The sequence below is a fragment of the Dendropsophus ebraccatus genome, chromosome 5, assembly GCF_027789765.1.
Source record: "Dendropsophus ebraccatus isolate aDenEbr1 chromosome 5, aDenEbr1.pat, whole genome shotgun sequence".
Lineage (NCBI taxonomy): Eukaryota > Metazoa > Chordata > Amphibia > Anura > Hylidae > Dendropsophus > Dendropsophus ebraccatus.
Window position 1 is genome coordinate 142,738,081 of NC_091458.1, and position 21,460 is coordinate 142,759,540.

The window sequence follows — 21,460 nt, forward strand, 5'->3', positions numbered from 1 at the left end:
AGACGGGGGGGAGTCGTGATGTCAATTTTTTTTTTTTTTGTGAGAAATTGAAGCCTGCCTGAGCTAGTAAATTGAGGAAAATAGCACCATATGTGCATTTATCCTCCTGCTCCTCCATCATACTACTACCCTCTTCATCCTCCTGCACCTCCACCATCATACTACTACCCCTTCATACTCCTGCCCCTCCATCATCATACTACTACCCCCATCATCATCCTCCTGCCCCTCCATCATCATACTACTACCCCCATCATCATCCTCCTGCCCCTCCATCATCATACTACTACCCCCTTCATCATCCTCCTGCCCTTTCATCATCATACCAGTACTGCCTTCAGCATCCTCCTGTCCCTTCATCATACCACCACCCCCTTCATCTGTATTTAAAACAAAAAAAAGCTATACTCAATTCACCTGTGTGGTTTCTCTAGTCCCCCAGCGACTTCTCTCCCTGCTCTACATGAGCAGGGGGCGGGGCTTCCCGAAATCGGGACAATCCCTGCAAAACCGGGACTGTTGGCAACTATGATAGCAGTATATAGCATGCTACAGCGGTATACGGCCACCTATAGCAATCTACAGCATTCTATGCAGACAGTATCGTGGTTCAGATGAAAATAATTGGAGTCACATCGCGACCATAGACCCGACTGTTTGCTGCTGCCATGGCTTGCGGTGAGTGTCCTGTGATCATGTTTATGTGTTGATGTTACCACATGTATACACAGCATGTCCATGGCGCTTCTCTCCCTCACACAGCACAGCCATGGCAGCTACACACGGTATCATTCTGCCTCCCCTTCTCCATCATCCTCACAGACAGATATAAAGTACCATAGTGTATAGATATAGTGATGCATAGGTATAGTGCACACGTGTGGAATAATGGTACACTCCAGAACGTGGCAGATGTATACGGAATGAGCTATGTTGGTAACAGGGGCGAAACCATCCAACTGTGGAGTTGGGGGCACCCCCCCGCTTTTCTCACTTGGCTCCAGCCGCTGGTACTCGGAGAAGGCGGGTTGTCAGACGGCGTCTCGTACAGATCGTCTCGGCCAATGAGGGGCGCGTAGAGCAGGTCACGTGTCCGTGGTGGGCGCTTTTGTTCGCGGCAGTTGAGAGCGCGCGAGGTATTCGTCGGTGGAGACAGGTAAGAGTAGGGTACGGCGCGCAGAGCGCTCTGAGGTAATGCCCGCCTCATGGAGCGCTGTGGGGCCGGCGGTTTGATGGGGTGCTTGGCGTTCAGCTGCGGGGCCGGCGGCGTCAATGGGTGCTGCGGGATGTACACTGTTCTGGATAATTGGGTGCTTCTTAGCTTTGCTCTCAGTACACGTAGTTATAGAATTCGCCCATTCTGGAAAGTAATCGCACATGTAATGGGTTGGCTGATTTGCACAGAGGTGCGTTACCGCAGCGGTTTTGGTTTGTGCTGTACCGTCTGTCAGCGCGGAATATAATAGGCGCGCTCCCTGTTTTGTTCAGGTGTAATGTCTTGCGCCGCCTCATTTGCCATTGGTTGCGCTGGATGTGGCGCCGCCCCGACTGCTAATCACTGGCTGCGCCTACACTGCCCGTTTTCCCCGCTGTCTCGCGGGTGTGGCTCTCGGGATCCTCGGCGCGGACACGGCTAGTTCGTTGTTTTCGGTTCTCCGCGGGTCACGTGGGCCGTGTTGCGCGCTCTTTTGTTGTGGTACCCTCGTGGGGATGACAGGTGGGCGCGTCCCTGCTGGTCACGTGGGCCCTTTCTTCCCGCTCTGGTGGTGGATGCAGGGAGAGCGCATAGTGTGCATTGTCACTAACACGCTTCTCTTTTTCTTGCAGCTTCTGGGCAGCTGGTCACAACTTGCACTTTCAGTCATGTCTGACGCTGGTAGGAGGCTGATAGTTGAATGGCTGTATTACATGTGAATAAAGTTCTCTTTATTGGGATGTTATCTTTTTAGGTTTACCTTCTTTTCTGCAGTGTTTAGCTCATCTACTGAAGTTACCTAAACCTGGCCTGATTCTGTATGCGAAGGACCATGTATTTTTAAATGATCCTTTGTTCTGTAAACATTGAGGGGTTTTTCCCGCTAAAGGCAACCGAGACACCAGCAGGATAATCTCATCAGTTTGTAAATGGTTCCGGTAACGTAGCTGGGAGCGAGCGCAGCCGTGCAATCCACTTCCAAGCTGCATGTAAATTCAGATAGACACACAGCGGTGCCTTGGATTACGAGCACACTTCGTTCCGGGACCGTGCTTGTAATCCAAATCCACTCTTAAACCAAAGCAAATTTTCCTATAAGAAATCATTGAAATGCAGACAAATGGTTCCACACCCCCCAAAAATTTTTATTTTCTGAATAACATGCAGAATAGATAAAACAAACATTTATAAACAGCTGAATATGTGATATTATAAGTTACTGTACAGTATAGCAATCAGCATGTGGAGTATAATGTATAGTTAGTGCATAAACCTGAAAAAACAGCTGCAGATCCTCATAATGCAGTAGTGTAGTACAACAGGCTAGAATAGAGAAGCAGGACTACTGTCAGAGGTTTGTGTGGTCACATGGCAGCAATGGGGAAGGGTTGTGTGTACTCAGCATGGACCATCAGCACTGACAGACTGCAGGGCGCATAAAGGAATGAGCAGGGCCGATGTGGGTACAGTATAGCAGCACTCTGTCCGGGGAGAGAACAGTTACAGCTATGGAGAGATTACCTCCACAGTCCTGTCCCCAGATGCAAGCCCCAGCCTGAAGTGGATCTGTTAGGCCCCATTCACACGTCCGTGTCAGTTTTTACTGTCAGGAAATCCTGATCAGGAGGCCCCAAATGTCATCAGGATTTCCTGACAGTAATCGGTTTTTTACCTTCAGGAAACAAATCAGGAAAAACCTTCAGGATTTCCTGATCAGAAGAAAAACTTCTGCAACCTGGATGGCCACAGGCTGCAGAGGTACAACTCCCATCATGACCTGTCAGCAGGGCATGGTGAGGGTTATACTTCTGCAACGTGGATGGCCACAGGCTCCAGAAGTACCAACTCCCATCATCCTGTCAGCAGGGCATGGTGGGGGTTGTAGTGTGTCATCTCACCTGTCCTCGATCCTGCTCTGGCTGCTCTTCTTTTCTCCTCCTCTGTCATCGCATGTGAGGTCCAGGGGGGACGGTCAGGCGCTGAGGTGAGTGTATGTGTGTGTGTAGGGGGGGTTCGTGCATAGGTTGGGGGGGGTCGATCAGCAGTACAGGGGGTCGAGCGGCCGGCCGAGGTCCGGAGGGGGGGGGGGGGGGGGGGGAGAGAGCTGAGTTCTAGGGTGGCGTGGGAGGAAAGCAGCGGCATAACGTGGGTCTGTCCGCTGAGGTCCGGAGGCGGAATTGGGGGAGGGAGTCGGGCACCAGGCGCTGAGGTCCGGGGGTGGGGGGGCAGAGCGGGGGGTCCAGCAGCAGAATGAATGGGAGGAGGACAGCACGGCGCAGCAGGAGGCGGCTGGTGAGGTCTGGGGGATGGGGCTGTGGGGGTGGGGGTGCACAGACCACATGGAACCCCGGACGCTTTCCTGATGTGCATCAGGAAAGCGTCCGTGCTTCCGGCGCTCCCATAGACTTCTATGGAAGTGTCCGTGCCGGATTTCCGGACGAAAATAGGACAGGATCTAAAAAATCCGGTCCTATTTTCCGGAACGGACACCCTTCTGGAAAAATCCGGAAGGGTGTCCGTGACTAATGCAAGCCTATGGGTCCAGAAATCCGGATGGTTTTTCCGGACTTGTGAAGGGGGCCTTATGATTTGGAAGGCGGCGGAGATCTCCTGGGTCAGAGCACAGGGCTGTAGACCATGCTATACAGAATATGCCCCTCCCCAACTCTCCCTTCCACCCAGTACAGGGAGCTCTTAAAGGAGAAGTCCGGCGAAAATTATTTTTTTATATGTTATTACTTATGGAAAGTTATACAATTTTCTATTGTACATTAATTATGGGAAATGCTCATATACTGCTATTTCCCTTAATTTAGTGTATCAGGAAGTGTTAGAATTATCTCTGAAGCAGTGACGTCACGACCAACGGTGTAATTCCTATGGAGTGTCCAGCAGGGGGCGCTCTATATATAGAAGTCAATGAGTACCATTGACTTCTATATATAGTGCGCCCCTGCTGGACACTCCATAGGAATTACAGTGTATGTAATGTAATGCACTGTACTGTTGTGACTTTATGAATACATTTATGGAATACTTTGGGGAGCAAGTGTCCTTGCTCCCCAAAGTATCCCATAAATGTATTTAATGAATACATTTGCAGGGCACAGAGCAGGGAGGAAGAGAGGTGCCATCTACCCCCTCTCTCCTTGCTCGGTGCTGGGAACATATACAAAGCACTACTCCCCCATTATCTGCAGATAATGGGGGAGTAGTACCTTTTGCTATCCCTATCACCGCTTGCACCGCCGCCGCTCACACAGGGGCTGCTATTCATGCCCCCCGCCGCTCCCCCTCCTCCTCCTCCCGGCATCAAACTTACGATCGCGCTGCTGATTCCCCGCCGCCCGCGCCGCTCCTAACTACCCGCCCGCCCGCCCGCCCCGTTCCTGGCCGCCGCTCTCTGCTCATGCCGGCCGCGTCAGCCCGCCCCCACCCCGGCCGGGGACACCAGGGGTGGGCTGACGCGGCCGGCATGAGCAGAGAGCGGCGGCCAGGAACGGGGCGGGCGAGCGAGCGGGCAGGTAGTTAGGGGCGGCGGGGAATCAGCGGCGCGATGAATAGCAGCCCCTGTGTGAGCGGCGCGGGCGGTGATAGGGATAGCAAAAGGTACTACTGCTACTTTGTATATGTTCCCAGCACCGAGCAGGGAGGGGGGAGGTAGATGGCACCTCTCCCTCCCTGCTCGGTGCCCTGCAAATGTATCATTGAATACATTTATGGGATACTTTGGGGAGCAAGGACAAAGTATTCCATAAATGTATTCATAAAGTCACAACAGTACAGTGCATTACATTACATACACTGTAATTCCTATGGAGTGTCCAGCAGGGGCGCACTATATATAGAAGTCAATGGTACTCATTGACTTCTATATATAGAGCGCCCCCTGCTGGACACTCCATAGGAATTACACCGTTGGTCGTGACGTCACTGCTTCAGAGATAATTCTAACACTTCCTGATACACTAAATTAAGGGAAATAGCAGTATATGAGCATTTCCCATAATTAATGTACATTAGAAAATTGTATAACTTTCCATAAGTAATAACATATAAAAAAAATTATTTTCGCCGGACTTCTCTTTTAAACCAAAACAATGCTCTTTAAGTCACAATTTAGAAAAACTGTCAGCTCTTAAACCAAAACGCTCTTAAACAAAGTTACTCTTCAGCCAAGGTACCCACTGTGTTTGTGTGTATAGATATATATATAGATATTTATTATACATACACACACAGACTATGCTGGTGAGGTGATATGGCCAGGGAGTGGATTGTACAGCCGCCACGCTCACCCTGGCCTCGTTCATTGTGTCACTGGTTGTCATCCTTGTTGATCCTGTGGATAGCTAGTGAGTCTGGGCCTGAAAAACCATTTAGGGTGCATTCACACTTACAAGATCTGCAGCAGATTTGAAGTTGCAGATTCAAAGCAAATCTGCTGCAGATCCTGTACATGGGTTTTCCAGCCCAGACTGACTAGCTATCCACAGGATCAACAAGGATCTGACACTCAGTAACGCAGTGAACACGGCCGGGGTGAGTGTGGCAGCTGTGCGATCCACTATCTGGCCGTAGTACCTCGCCAGCAAAGTGTGTGTGTTTATATGTGTGTGTGTGTTTATATGTGTGTGTGTGTTTATATGTGTGTGTGTGTTTATATGTGTGTGTGTGTTTATATGTGTGTGTGTGTTTATATGTGTGTGTGTGTTTATATGTGTGTGTGTGTTTATATGTGTGTGTGTGTTTATATGTGTGTGTGTGTTTATATGTGTGTGTGTGTTTATATGTGTGTGTGTGTTTATATGTGTGTGTGTGTTTATATGTGTGTGTGTGTTTATATGTGTGTGTGTGTTTGTATGTGTGTGTGTGTTTATATGTGTGTGTGTGTTTATATGTGTGTGTGTGTTTATATGTGTGTGTGTGTTTATATGTGTGTGTGTGTTTATATGTGTGTGTGTGTTTATATGTGTGTGTGTGTTTATATGTGTGTGTGTGTTTATATGTGTGTGTGTGTTTATATGTGTGTGTGTGTTTATATGTGTGTGTGTGTTTATATGTGTGTGTGTGTTTATATGTGTGTGTGTGTTTATATGTGTGTGTGTGTTTATATGTGTGTGTGTGTTTATATGTGTGTGTGTGTTTATATGTGTGTGTGTGTGTGTTTATATGTGTGTGTGTGTGTGTTTATATGTGTGTGTGTGTGTTTATATGTGTGTGTGTGTGTTTATATGTGTGTGTGTGTGTGTTTATATGTGTGTGTGTGTGTGTTTATATGTGTGTGTGTGTGTTTATATGTGTGTGTGTGTGTTTATATGTGTGTGTGTGTGTGTGTTTATATGTGTGTGTGTGTGTTTATATATATGTGTGTGTGTGTGTTTATATATATGTGTGTGTGTGTGTTTATATATATGTGTGTGTGTGTGTTTATATATATGTGTGTGTGTGTGTGTTTATATATATATGTGTGTGTGTGTGTGTTTATATATATATGTGTGTGTGTGTGTGTTTATATGTGTGTGTGTGTGTTTATATATATGTGTGTGTGTGTGTTTATATATATGTGTGTGTGTGTGTTTATATATATGTGTGTGTGTGTGTGTTTATATGTGTGTGTGTGTGTGTGTGTTTATATGTGTGTGTGTGTGTTTATATGTGTGTGTGTGTGTTTATATGTGTGTGTGTGTGTGTGTTTATATATGTGTGTGTGTGTGTGTTTATATATGTGTGTGTGTGTGTGTTTATATATGTGTGTGTGTGTGTGTGTGTTTATATATGTGTGTGTGTGTGTGTGTGTGTTTATATATGTGTGTGTGTGTGTGTGTGTTTATATATGTGTGTGTGTGTGTGTGTGTTTATATATGTGTGTGTGTGTGTGTTTATATATGTGTGTGTGTGTGTTTATATATGTGTGTGTGTGTGTGTGTGTTTATATATGTGTGTGTGTGTGTTTATATATATATATATATATATAATATATTTGCGTGTGGATTGCGTTGCTGTGCTCTCTCCCAGCTACGTTACTGGGCATGTACAGGATATGCATGTTTTTCCTTATTTTTTTTTCAATACTATACTTGATATTATTGTGGAGGGCAGGAGATGTCTCTGCCTACCACTTTCCATGACAAACCTTGTCTCCTACATCTTAGAAGTATACAGGAGGGGGCCAGGTATAATACTATCGTGGCGTGCACGTGAAACCAATGACCAGTAGCGGCACAGTCACTTCCAGCACACACCCCAAACATGCTGCGGATACTGTACGTGTAAACTGACCCTTAAAGGCACAAACTAGTGACAGATCCTGAATAGAAGAGTGCATTTTTTATGTATCTAATTGTAACTAAAAGTAAACAAGGAGAATACTGGAAAAAAAAGAAAACTTAGTACATTGTATGTAATAGACGGACAGTACATTAAAATGTGTGGACAATGGCACAATGAAATTAAAACAATCTAGATTGTAGGTTGTTAGGTGTGTGTGTGTATATATATACATGAAAAACCTCAAGAAAATTTGGGGGCCTATCTGGGCATCACAGGTCATAAGAGAATAGGTACCTTGGCACAGGGAACCTTCAAGAGACATTGGGCTACCAGTGTACAGAGTTAACCCCTTAATGACCACAGGCATACATTTGTGCCCCAGCAGCCTGGGCCTTGGCGGAAATGTGTGCCCTGCAGGGGTACTGGGCTACGAAGCGAGATGAGCTCACTTCATAGCGGGTGAGGACCGGCTGCTATCAGCTAGCCCTCAATGGTGGGCTGCCACGATCGCCGGTAACTCCTTAAGCACTGCAATCGCATTTAAGTGTAACTGACAGGAGCAGCTCCTGTTGCTTAACGACACGCTGCGGGGGTCCCGATCGCATGGCCTGACTTCAGGGGTCTCTTACCTTCCTCCGTGCAGTCATTCTTCTTAAAATCGCCACTAACAATGTTCCCTGCTATGCTATGGCATAGCAGTGATCAGTGTTACTAATCTAATGTGTGTATGTAATAGTCCCCTGGGGGGACATAAGTGTAAAATAAATGTTTAAAAACACACCATAGCCCTTCCCCCAAGTCTAAATAAACCCCCCCCCCCCTCCCCATCCAATTTTATAGATAAAACACATAAATAATAAAATAACATATATGTAGTAACATGCATAATTGTTGGGTCTATTAAAATATTTTCTCCCCACTGAACGGCATGAACAAAAAGCGATAAAGACAAAATTGGCGTATTAAAAAGTGATCAATATGTCAGATCAACACTGATGTGATTCTAATAAAAACTAGAGATAATGACACCCCATACAGCCTGGTAGGTGAAAAAATAAGTGCTGTGAGTTACAGTAGGGCCTTTTTAATACCTATTAGCAAAGAAAAGTTTTACTGCTAATAAAAATAGTAAAACATGCGGAATTGTATGTATGTATGTATATGTGTATATATATGTGTGTGTATGTATATATGTGTGTGTGTGTATATAATATATATTAATAAAAAATTTCTATCCCAATTTCACCTCGTAAATAATATTTTGGGGGTTTTGTCATTAATTTTATGCGAGATTAATCTTATGCGAGATTGAAAGGCGCCGTTAGAAAATACACCTGTTACTGAAAACAAACAAACCCTCACTTGGCCCTGTAGATGGAAAAGTAGGTTGTAGCTCTTAGAAGAGGAGGAAGAAACGAAAACGCAAAAATGAAAATTGGCCCGATACTTAGGGTCACTGTCATTAAAATTTTTTTTGCAGAAATCAATAGTACAGGCAATTTTAAGAAACTTTGTCATTGGGTTTATTAGCCGAAAAATAAATTTTTATCATGAAAAAGCAGTTTGAAGCTCTCCCTCCACTGACCTCTGAATAGCGGGATCCGTCTGATTGAGATTTCCTGATTCTGAGCAGTGGATGACAGAAAGGAGAGGAGGGGGGACCTGGGAAAACTCTTATTAAATAAAGATAATGGCATATTTGCCTAATAAACCCAATTACAAAGTTTCTTAAAATCACTTGGACTATTGATTTCTGCAAATTAAAAAAAATTAACGACAGTGACACTTAAGGCCTTTTGGGCTCTGTCCAAGGGGTTAAGATAACTCTGCCCAGAATGTATGTATTTTTTAAAATGTTACATAAGCAGAGTTAGACAAATTCCTAATGTACACTAATGGGGAAATGCACATATTCCCCTCAATTAGTATTTTAGGCAGGCTTCAAATTCTCAAAAAAAGTTATATCACAACTTGTGTGTATTTACATGAAGTGACCAGGAGGGGGTGCAGTATATGTAGACATTACATGGTAAAAATAGCTGGGGCCTTGTGCTTCACTCACAAAATTCAGGTACTGTGCTATTAACCCCCGCTGCACACAGGACAGGGCTGAAACTCCCGGTAACAGCCCTGTACTGTGTGCAGCAGGGTAAAGGATCCTCTGTCGTTGCACCGCTGCCTCTCTTCTGCTGAACATGATCAATTACTGAAGTGGGGACTAGGGATGCACGATGCACCGAAATATCGATACTATCGATATTTCGGGCAAAAAAACGGTTCGATACCAGGATTTCCTGGTATCGAAACTTTTAAGTTAAGCAGAGAACATGGCCGGCGGCTAGCTGAGCGCCGGCCGTGTTCTCTATGTGCCTCTCACTGCCCCCTGCAGTCTCCTCCTCTGCTCTCCCTCCCTCCGCTCCCATTGGCGCCAATTTCAAATAGCCGGCACTTAGCTATTGCTAGTGCCGGCTATTTAAGTATATAGATGCCGCTGTCACACTGACAGCGGCATCTGACCCCTCCTGAGCCCGCTCCATATACAGCGGGGGTTGGCTACTGTGTGTAACAGACCCCCGCTGCTGGTGTCTCTCTGATAACAGAGTCTGGCGGAGCCGGACTGTTATCAGCAGTGGCGGATGATAATTTGGGCGGCCGCCCGGGCCCCAAGGCTCCGGGGGGGGGCCCACGCCACGCCGCCCACATTATAGTCCGCCACTGTGAACTGTCCCCCGGCTGATGCGCGGCTGCCGGGGGTGTCCCGTCCTATCCCCCGGCAGCGCGCGCATCAGAGAGCTCCCCGTGCGGCTGTGACTTCCGGCGCACGGGGAGCTCTCTGATGCGCGCGCTGCCGGGGATAGGACGGGACACCCTCGGCAGCCGCACATCAGCCGGAGGCTGCAGAGGGAGAGAGGCTCGACGGGGGAACGGACGGCAGGTGAGTTTTTTTTGTTTTGTTTTTTTGTGTTATCTGCTGGGGGGGAAGGGGAGAGGGGGGACCAGCTATAAGGGGGGAGAGGGGGGACCAGCTATAAGGGGGGAAAGGGGGACCATCTATAAGGGGGGGAAAGGGGGACCAGCTATAAGGGGGGGAAGGGGGACCAGCTATAAGGGGGGGGGGGGGAAGGGGGACCAGCTATAAGGGGGGGGGGAAGGGGGACCAGCTATAGGGGGGAGGGGGACCAGCTATAAGGGGGGGGGAAGAGGGACCATCTATAAGGGGGTAGAGGGGGACCATCTCCTATAGGATTAGCACCCTCTTCTGACATCCTCTGTGCTGCTGTGACCTCCCCAATAAGATCAGCCCCCTCCTCTCCTGACATCCTCTGTGCTGCTGTGACCTCCCCTTTAAGATCAGCCCCTTTAAGATCAGCCCCCTCCTCTCCTGACATCCTCTGTGCAGCAAGGGACCAAACATTGTTTGTTGGGGCCAGCAGTTAGGGGAGGCAGGCAGTGTTTATTGGGGACAGCATTGGCGGGGGCAGTAGTGGATTATAATGTGGGCGGATTGACCGGGGGGGGGGGGGGGGGGAGGTTGGGTGGACAGCCCAGGGTACATTTAATCCGCCACTGGTTATCAGAGAGATGATTTATGCAGAGGAGCCGGAGCTGCACGGAGGAGAGCGGCTGGAGAGGGAGAGCGAGAGAGGAGGACGGAGGAGAAGGCTGGAGGGAGAGCGGGAGGTCCAGGAGAGAGGAGTACGGAGAGGGAGAGCGGGATGTCTGGGAGAGGAGCCGGAGCTGCACAGAGGAGAGCGGCTGGAGAGGGAGGGAGGAGGACTAAGAAGGCTGGAGGTGGGGAGGATGAAGAGGGAGAGCGGGGGTCTGTGAAATCCGGGAGAGGAGGCCGGGGGATGTGCAGCACATGTGAGGATCCAGCCGGCTGGCAGGTGGGGGAGGTGGCCGGGCTGAGAGGAGCAGATAAGATCGGCTGTAGTGTGTGGGATCCTGTGTAACCTCCTCTTCTTTTCCTCCGCAATCTTGGTAACTGGTGCAGCAGAGCTGTCTTAGTGATGGGTGTTGCAGCAGAGCTGTCTCAGTGATGGGTGTTGCAGCAGAGCTGTCTGAGTGATGGGTGTTGCAGCAGAGCTGTCTGAGTGATGGGTGGTGCAGCAGAGCTGTCTGAGTGATGGGTGGTGCAGCAGAGCTGTCTGAGTGATGGGTGGTGCAGCAGAGCTGTCTGAGTGATGGGTGGTGCAGCAGAGCTGTCTGGGTGGTGGGTGGTGCAGCAGAGCTGTCTGGGTGGTGGGTGGTGCAGCAGAGCTGTCTGGGTGGTGCAGCAGAGTTGTCTGGGTGGTGGGTGGTGCAGCAGAGTTGTCTGGGTGGTGGGTGGTGCAGCAGAGCTGTCTGGGTGGTGGGTGGTGCAGCAGAGCTGTCTGGGTGGTGGGTGGTGCAGCAGAGCTGTCTCGGTGATCAGGCTATTTGGAAGAGCAGAATTGTATTAATGATAATGACTAGTGACTATATTTCTACCCCTGTGTTTTTTTTGTTTTTTTTATACTTTACTAAGTATCGAATCGGTATTGAGTATCGAAATAAAAAAGTTAGTATCGGTATCGAATTTTGGTATCGTGACATCACTAGTGGGGACACGCTGCACAGAGGACGTGCTGTGATGCAGTTGGAGCAGCCGGGGGGATGTTTTCCCTGGGGGGGATGGGTAGTGTCCGGCACAAAGGACGGGACTGCTGTGTTACTTGTGATGAGATGGGGGTTGGTTTTTGCCCCACTGGGCTCTTGTCAGGTCAGGGAACAGTAGCTAAATTTTGTGAGTACAGCACAGGAAAGTCCCCAGGTATATTTACAATGTAATGTCTACATATACTGCACCCCCTGCTGCACATACTTCATGTAAACAGTTTATTTATTTATTTTTACTTTTTTTGAGAGAATTTGAAGCCAGCCTAAACTACTAAATTAAGGGAAATGGCAGTATATGTGCATTTCCCGTAACTTGGACGGAGTTCCTTTAAGGCCTTACTTGGCTGAATAGCGACACTTCAAGCTGATAATTGTTTAGTGTAATAGCATATTTTGAAAGGCAAGGATAAGCCAATGTATGATCTTTCAACGTGTTGGAAAATCATGATCGGTCTTCTGTGTATTGCCTGATGTAGGAGCTGCTGACTTAAACGGGCAGCCCATACAATCTAAGGATCCTTGAGATGGCCCCTCCTGTTGCTCCCCGCTTGCTGTCTGTACGTGTAATAGCATAATGCAGCGAGGAAGAAGCGAGCCCTGAGCGGACAGGTCTGCACTCTTTCCCTGAACATCGGGCTGTGTAATACAGCCTTAAGTGTACAAGCCAAGGATCACACAAACCTTGCTACATGTGGGTACCGAACTGTGTCATACTTGTGTAAAACTTATGTACTGGCCCAGATTTCTCAAATGCCCACAACTAATCACAGCTCAGGTTTCAACATTGGTAATAGGAATGCTGAGCTGAGATTGTTTATTGCTTAACCCCTTAACGACATCGGGCGTAAATTTACGCCCTGATGCCGGTAAGGGAGTTCAGAGCGGGGCCGCGCGGCGGCCCCGCTCTGAACCGCGCCGGTCCCGGGTGCCGCGTGTAGCCCGGGACCGTAGGTATTAGCGGGCACGGTCCGATCGCCGTGCCCGCTAATACAGTAATCGGATGCAGCTGTCAAACATGACAGCTGCATCCGATTACCGGACGCAGCGTCATCCCTGGTGTCTAGTGGGGAGATCGCTCCTCCAAGATGTTATCCCGGAGGAGCGATCTCCGTAAATGAAGCCGGCCGGGGACCGCTCCAAGATGGCGCCGTCCCCGGCTCGGCACTCGTTTACTTCCGGCTGCAGCAGCCGAAAGTAAACGAGTGCCTATCTCATGGATCTCTGCAGCATATCTATGCTGCAGAGATCTCTATGAGAGATCAGATCACTTATACTAGAAGTCCCCTAGGGGGGCTTCTAGTATAAGTGTAAAAGTTAAAAAAAAAATGTCATTATTAGTAAAAAGCCCCCTCCCCTAATAAAAGTCTGAATCACCCCCCTTTTCCCAGGTTATAAATAAAAGTAAATAAATAAATAAATAAATAAACATGTTTGCTATCGCCGTGTGCGTAATCGCCCGAACTATTAATTAATCACATTCTTGATCTCGCACGGTAAATGGCGTCAGCGCAAAAAAATCCCAAAGTGCAAAATTGCGCATTTTTGGTCGCATCAAATCCAGAAAAATTGTAATAAAAAGCGATCAAAAAGTCGTATATGCGCAATCAAGGTACCGATAGAAAGAACATGTCATGGCGCAAAAAATGACACCTGACACAGCCCCATAGACCAAAGGATAAAAGCGCTATAAGCCTGGGAATGGAGCGATTTTAAGTGACGTATATTTGTTGACAATGGTTTAAATTTTTTACAGGCCATCCGATACAATATAAGTTTTACATGTTACATATCGTTTTAATCGTAACGACTTGAGGAACATATATAACAAGTCAGTTTTACCCCAGGGCGAATGGCGTAAAAACACATTTCCCCCAAATAAACAAAATGCGGGTTTTTTTTCAATTTCACCACACTTTGAATTTTTTTCTGGTTTCGCAGTGTACTTTATGCAAAAATTCAGCCTGTCATTGCAAAGTACAATTAGTGACGCAAAAAATAAGGGCTCATGTGGGTCTCTAGGTGGAAAAATGCAAGTTCTATGGCCTTTTATGCACAAGGAGGAAAAACCGAAAACGCAAAAATCGAAATTTGCTCTGTCCTTAAAGGGTTAAAGGGGTTATCCAATGCTACAAAAACATGTCCACTTTCTTCTTTCAGAGACAACACGACTCTTGTCTCCAGTTAAGCTCCATTCACTTCTATGGAACTGAGCATCATAAACCCCACCCAAGCTGGAGACAAGAGTGGGGTTGTCTCTGGAAGAAGTGGCCATGTTTTTGTAGCACTGGATAACCCCTTCAAAAGGAATCTGTCAGCACTTTGACCTGACCCAAGTTGCTGACAGTGTTATATAGGTCACAGCACCCTATTCAACATGGTACCTGTAGCTTATCAGTCATTGTAGCTAAAAGTTTATTCGTAGAGTAACCAAGTGTTGGAGTTGTTCCTCTTCTGAATAATTTCCTATTGGCCTCCAGTTCTTGCACCCCTGACTCGCGTGTCCTAAACTCATTTAAGCACCGTAGCCAGGAAGAGCGGTGCATGCATGCTGAGCAGTGACGCTTACTTCAGTCAGTGCCGTGCACCACTCTTCTTGGCTCTGGTGCTTAAAGTGACACTGTCACCCCTTTTGTGTATTTTGACTGCTCTTCACAGGTGTAAAGGGTAAATGTTACAGCTTTCATTACTTTATATCACACCTCATGGTGCTTCTTCTGGTAAAAAGTTGTTTTTATTACCTGTGGATTGGTATATGTGGGCAGGGCCTTGTGGCCCTATGTGCCACATCGCTCTGCCCCTAGTGCCACTTAGCACCTCCCCATCCATGACATCATCAATGCATAGGCCCTGCCCTCAGCAGCCATTGGAAGGGCTAGCTTAAAGCTCTAGGCCCCACCCCCCTAGATTGTCCCACACCAATGGCCGCTGAGGGTGCTGGGCCTATGCGGCGATGACTTCACGGATGGGGCGGGGCTAAGTGGCGCTAGGGGCGGAGCGATGTGGCACATAGCCCGCGAGGCCCCACCCACATATACAAATCCACAGGTGATAAAAACAATTTTTTTTTACCAGAACAAGCACCATGAGGTGTGATGTAAAGGGTAAATGTTACAGCTTTCATTACTTATTTTATATCACACCTCATGGTGCCTGTTCTGGTAAAAAATCGTTTTTATTACCTGTGGATTGGTATATGTGGGCGGGGCCTCGTGGCCTATGTGCCACATCGCTCCGCCCCTATCGCCACACCCCATCCGTGAAGTCATCGCCGCATAGGCCCAGCCCCCTCAGCGGCCATTGGTGTGGGACAATCTAGGGGTGGTAAGGCCTAAAGCTTTAAGCTGGCCCTTCCAATGGCTGCTGAGAGGGCGGGGCCTATGCATCGATGACTTCATGAATGGGGCTTGGCTAAGTGGCACTAGGGGCGGAGCGGTGTGGCACATAGGCCGCGAGGCCCTGCTCACGTATACCAATCCACAGGTAATAACAACTTTTTACCAGAACAAGCACCATGAGGTGAAATAAAGTAATGAAAGCTGTAACATTTACCTTTTACACCTGTGGCAAACAGTCAAAATGCACAAAGTGGGTGACAGTGTCCCTTTAAATACAAATCAGCAGCACGAGTGCTGGAGGCCACTAAATTATTCAAAAGGAGGAGGAATCGCAGAGGTGTGACAGCCAGAGAGCTGCAGCTCCTCTGACACTTTGTCATAATAGGATTTCTGCTACATGGACAGATGAGCTACCGGTACCATGTTAAAAGGGTGCTGTGACCTATATAACACTGTCAGAAACTTGTCTCTGGTCCTGACCATTTCCTTTAATTTTGGGCCTCTGAACAATTATAAGGCAAGTTGTATTTTTGAGAATTAACTGTATTGTGCTCCAGTGCTCACAGGCAATACAAAACATCAAACTTGACTATTTAAGAAGGAAAGAGGTTTTGGTTTTATCTGTGCACAAATATTGGGCAGCTATTAGTGTGCAGAATTCTGTAACTAAAGCGAAAAAAAACTTTATCGCTTGTCTATTTTGCCTGTTTCAAGCAGAAACTTAGAAATATTTCTAAAAGTTGACAGTGAAATCTGAATCTGTACTGCTTTTTTTTTTTTTTTGTTCTGCGTTCTCAAACTACTTGTAAAGCAGTGTTCCTCCTCCAGTTAAAGAACTACAGCACGTGTCAAACTCAGGCCCTCCAGCTGTTACAAAAGTACAATTTCCATCATGCCTAGACAGCCAAAGCTTCAGGCATGATGGGAATTGTAGTTCTGAAACAGCTGGAGGGCCTGAGTTTGACACACCTGAACTACAGCTTTTCCTCATTTATACATCTGGGCCTACTTACACAAGTGTTAAATGAGAATGCATAGGAATAAGTATTGAGGCACAGGCCTTCTAACAAATGTATAGCAAATCATCTGCCATTGTCTGCTTCTGTGGCATCAGTGTGACTTGTCACGTTACATGTACAGTATTTAGTGTCATTATGACTATTAGGTCAAGTTCTAAAACTAGGCCAAAACTAGGTAAACATTGCATGGCGGATATGTCTAGACAAGGGAGAGATCTATGTAACATTCTTTTATTTAGTATATGGTTTACGCTGCACACCATTACCTCTATCTAAAAGTGCTTTAAGGGTACAAACACACACGGCATATACGCTGTGTATTTACTGCTGCGATACGCAGCAGATTAGATCTAAATAACTGAACACTGCATCAAATCTGCTGCATGTGTTTGTACCCTAAGCGCGCTCAGAGGGAATGATTGACAGGCAGAGAGGTCCGTTACTGGCCTCTCTGCCTGTCAATCATCCCGCCAAGCGCTGTGACTAGATACGAGCGGGGAGCCGCCCACCATGACTACTTCCCCGCTCGTATCTAGTCACGAGCTGGGGAATAAAAGTAATTTTCTCAGTTATAAAGCACCTGCTGCGGTCGCGGCTGGTACGTGCCGGGGCCGCTCCAGGTGCTTTATACAATGATCCAGGGAACCATATCTGCCCAAACGGGCTGATTGGTTCCCTTTTAAGATAGGTGAATTATCAGGAATGAGTTACTATAAATGCTCATTTAGCCATTGACTAAAAGGGCATTGAGATCAATTGTCAATTCTTTGAGCAGAAGGATGCTGCGCCCTATAAATAACATTGACCCAGTAAGAGATTAGATGTTATATGGTGTATATTAGTGAGCTTGTGCATTATGTGATATTAAAGTGTCACTGTCGTGAATTTATTATTATTTTTTTTTTTTTTTTTTTTTGCAGAAATCAATAGTCCAGGCGATTTTCATTGGGTTTATTAGCCAAAAAATGATTTATCACGAAAAATCAGTTTAAAACTCTTCCCCCGTCTTCATTGTTCTCCTATGGAGAGAGCTTAATAAAACACCAAAACAGGACAACAAAGAGTTAATCTACAAATCCATTTTTTTTTCCCAAAAGTTGACCTCAAAAGGCCCTAAAACACCTAAAGATATTTTACCGGTAATTGCTGACTTGTCGGGTCAGCGTTTCCTGCTTGCTGCCTGTGCTATTACACAGACAGCAAGCGGGAAGGGCTGTTTTATACAATCCTTAGATCAGCTGCAGACCAATCATGATCGATCCACATGTTGACAGACCATATTCAGCCAATATTGTACATGTCAACTAATCATTGCCTTTCAACATGCAACATTCAGTCTTCAGTCTAATAGGCCTTGGCCACATAGTTACAGGCATTACTACTATATGAGTCCCCACACACAGGCAACATCTCTGATGGAATGCTTGGAGCCAGGAGAACCGCATGGATGTGAGTGGCACTGTCATATTTATGCAGTTCCCCTGTCTCCCAGCATCTCATCAGAGATGCTGTCCGTGCGGGGCGGGGGGGTTGGGCCTTCCACATCCCTGTTCTGTGTAAATGTGGCCTTAGACGACTATGCAGTAGTTGGGTCCTCTGCTTCCATGTAGGATAGCAGTCTCAGGAGGCAGAGGGGCTCACACACATTTTTGTGTGTTCAGCATAAGGCTCCATGCACACGGAGCAAAACTGCTGGAAATTGCAAGGCGAGGAATCCCACCAGCCTCCCTGTCATAATGACAGTCTTTGAGAGGCTCACGCGCCTCCTCTCTCGGTGCTGAAGAAGGAACATGAGTTGTTTTTTTTGACTGCGCAATGCAAAAGTCAAACTTGCGATTTTTGCTAAAACTGAAATTGTCTGCACCCACATGGGCAAATTATTGGATTAACTCCGCTCCTAGAATTTTAGAGCTGACTTTGAGCTGATATTTATTCATTGGGGGGGGTCTAGATGCTAGATAACAGGAGAAGTATACTATTGAGTCATCACTCGCCTATTTAAGTACTGTAATTCTTTGATCATTACTTCTTGTTTTATATAGACATTAAGGTTAAAGAGCTGGAGAAACGTGCCTCTGGTCAGGCATTTGAGCTGATCCTTAGTCCTCCATCTACTGATGCTGCTCCTCCAGATCTTTCCATTGCCTCACCAAAGAAGAAGGAATGCTCACTGGAAGAAATTCAGAAAAAGTTGGAAGCGGCAGAAGAAAGGCGCAAGGTGAGTCACTACTTGAAGGTTTGGCTGCTAAGTGGTGTCTCTCCTGTAATCTGTTAACTGGCTGTTAGGGAATTTTGTCTCTGGTAACATGCAGGGCATATTACAGAAAGTGAGACAGGGCTTAGCTAGTGCTATGGGAAGGAGGAAAACTACCTGCAAGCTGCCTGCTACAGGCCCCCACACTGCTCCTGAAAGGTAAATCTGTTCTTGCCTCATCTTGTACCACTCAAGTCAGGTTCGCTGTCCCTTGTGCATTTACCAGTGTAACTACTGCTCAGTGCTGCACTGTAGTCTTCCCTATCCTTTTAGCTAGTCATCTCAACAGCATTTCAGTGTTTGGTATAACCTGCTCCTTGCTGTGATGCTATTTCATATCTGCTGACATGGCTTCCTGCAGACCCAGTGCATCAGTAACACCTTCCTCCTGCTACATGCCATCTTTAGTATTGTACTATGTTAACCATCTGCCAGCACAATGCCACCTTTACATCACAACTGGACAGAAAGAAATACTGCTGCTATGTGTGTCTCATTCTTCCACTAAACTACACTGCTAATGGTTGTGTGAACCAGGGCTGTGGAGTCTGCAGCTCCAACTCAGACTCCTGAATTTTATCAGGACCGACTCAGACTCCTGCTCCTTCATAAATGGACAGTCAGATACCAGGGGAGTTATTTATCACACTGGCTCAGCAGCTTCTCCTTAATGTCCTACATGATCCTGGAGTGACTTCTGAGGGAATAAGGAAAGATATAAAGCAGCTTCTCCTGTGTGTGCAGTGGATGCAGCCAGTCTCCATGTCCTGAACAACTCACAACTAGACTAGATGGAGCAGGTGGTCTTTTCCTGCTGACAATCTTCTGTTTTCAACTAAATATTCACCATACACAAAGAAACACAACAATGCCATATCCCTGTGACATAGAGGTCAGCCATAGTGATATATAGAGGGGGTCACACATAAGGATATATAGAGGGGGGGGGGGTCACACATTGTGATATATAGAGGCGGTCACACATAGTGACAGAGAGAGAAACTACCCGCTCAGCCAGTCAGTGACTACAGCTGTGTCCTGCCTCACTCACTGGCAGAGTGGGCATTTGAGTGGGGTTGTGACATTACAGGATTGGGAGCACGTTGCACTGGGGGGGGGGGGAGGCATGGGGATGGGTAAATAGGACTTCATTATTATGAACCAACCACCCCGTCTCCCCTGGATTTTTCACTGTTGCCCAGAATACCTCTTTACTTTCTGCCTCATATACACACACCCTGCTGCAGCCATAGAACACTGAAGAAAAACATACAATCTTCTCCCAAAGAGAAAACACCACATTGAGGTCAGAGGTTACTGCTACAGTACATATGTCTCCCTTCTCCTCTATATTACACATGATATCTTCATATTACACTGCTCCTCATATATAGGCATCCAGGAAGAGAACTGCACAGATCTCCCCCACACAATGGACTCTTCCAGCTCAGAAATAAACTGCCAAATAGTGACCGACAACTTTTCCCTGACCACCCTTATCTGATAGGGCCAATGTCCTACTAAAATGTTGCTCATAAAATATATTGATGAGCAAAACCTCTAAAATCCATATCAAAACTCAAACTCGCTCAGTACTTTTTTTTTTTCCCAACTCCGAATCCAGTTAAAACTAGCCCCGACTCCGACTCCACAGCCCTGGTGTGAACATGCCTTCAAACAATGCTACAAGACTTTACATGACTGAACAAAAGTTGTAGTCTTTTAAAGTGTGTAGTCATGAAGAGAAGGAACATGCCCAGTCAAAGTGCCTAATACTATGAGCTTCATCTCCTCCTTTTTCTTAGTTACATGAAGCAGAAATCTTAAAACAACTTGCTGAGAAGAGGGAGCATGAGAAAGAAGTTCTGCAGAAAGCTAAAGAAGAAAACAACAACTTCAGCAAGATGGCGGAGGAAAAATTAACTTCTAAAATGGAAGCTATTAAAGAAAATAGGGAGGCCCAGATGGCAGCAAAACTGGAGCGATTGCGAGAACTGGTAAGTGGTGTGGTTTACATAAGCTTTTGTTTTCCCTCTCCATGATTGGCAACCAGAAAAATGTTTGTTTTTCCTAGGAGAAGAAAGGGGATGAGATAAGAAAGGGGAAAGATTGCAAAGATGAAGCTGAGAACTGAGTTGTGTATGAGAAGGCTGCCCCAACATTGCAAAGCTGATCCCATCAGTGTCCTCTCCTGTATGTTTAGCACATGTAATGATTTAGACAGACATAATGCATCCTATTTGCTTGGCTAATGAGGAAGCCTTTCACTTATCCAGTCTCCTTACTGTGCTGGTTACTGTTGTATTGTACTGGTGTGGGGTTTTCTAGTATTGTTATACCAGTGTTCAGACTGTTACATAATGCACTTAAATATCAATGGTTTCTCTGTATCTGACTTGTAATAGTTTGTCTTAATAAAATAACTTGTTGGGAAACTCTGCCTTCACAAGCCTTTTTTTTTTTTTTATCTATATATAATATAGGGAGACAGCACCACCCCTCTCACAAGGTTGTGTGTGGTATTGCAGTTTGTTGCTATTCACTTCAATGGCACTGAGCTGAAAAACAAAGTGAGAATGAGAGGTGCTGTTTCTGGAAGAAAGCCTGGATGACAAACTCTTCCCCCCCCCCCCCCCCTTAAAAGGAAGAATTTATTATAGAATATAAATCCCTGCAGTTCTCGACCAATATTACGGTGACACCAGTATATAGATAAGATGTGATCAGGCTAGTTGCAATAGGTGAT

The 21,460-nt window shown here is 46.4% G+C and overlaps 1 protein-coding gene across 2 annotated transcripts; it reads left to right on the top strand.

Moving 5' to 3' along the window:
- Nucleotides 1-987: 987 nt before the first annotated feature.
- Nucleotides 988-21,149, top strand: LOC138793156 (stathmin-1-A). 2 transcript variants are annotated; one of them, XM_069971507.1, is made up of 5 exons: nt 988-1,156; nt 1,828-1,876; nt 18,503-18,678; nt 20,520-20,711; nt 20,789-21,149. In XM_069971507.1, the coding sequence occupies exons 2-5, from the start codon at nt 1,864-1,866 to the stop codon at nt 20,846-20,848; spliced, it is 441 nt and encodes a 146-aa protein (XP_069827608.1). In that variant the 5' UTR covers nt 988-1,156; nt 1,828-1,863; the 3' UTR covers nt 20,849-21,149. The 2 variants fall into 2 exon arrangements, with proteins under 2 accessions (XP_069827608.1, XP_069827610.1); XM_069971509.1 differs by lacking the exon at nt 988-1,156 and adding an exon at nt 1,171-1,191.
- The last annotated feature ends 311 nt before the right edge of the window (nt 21,150-21,460 follow it).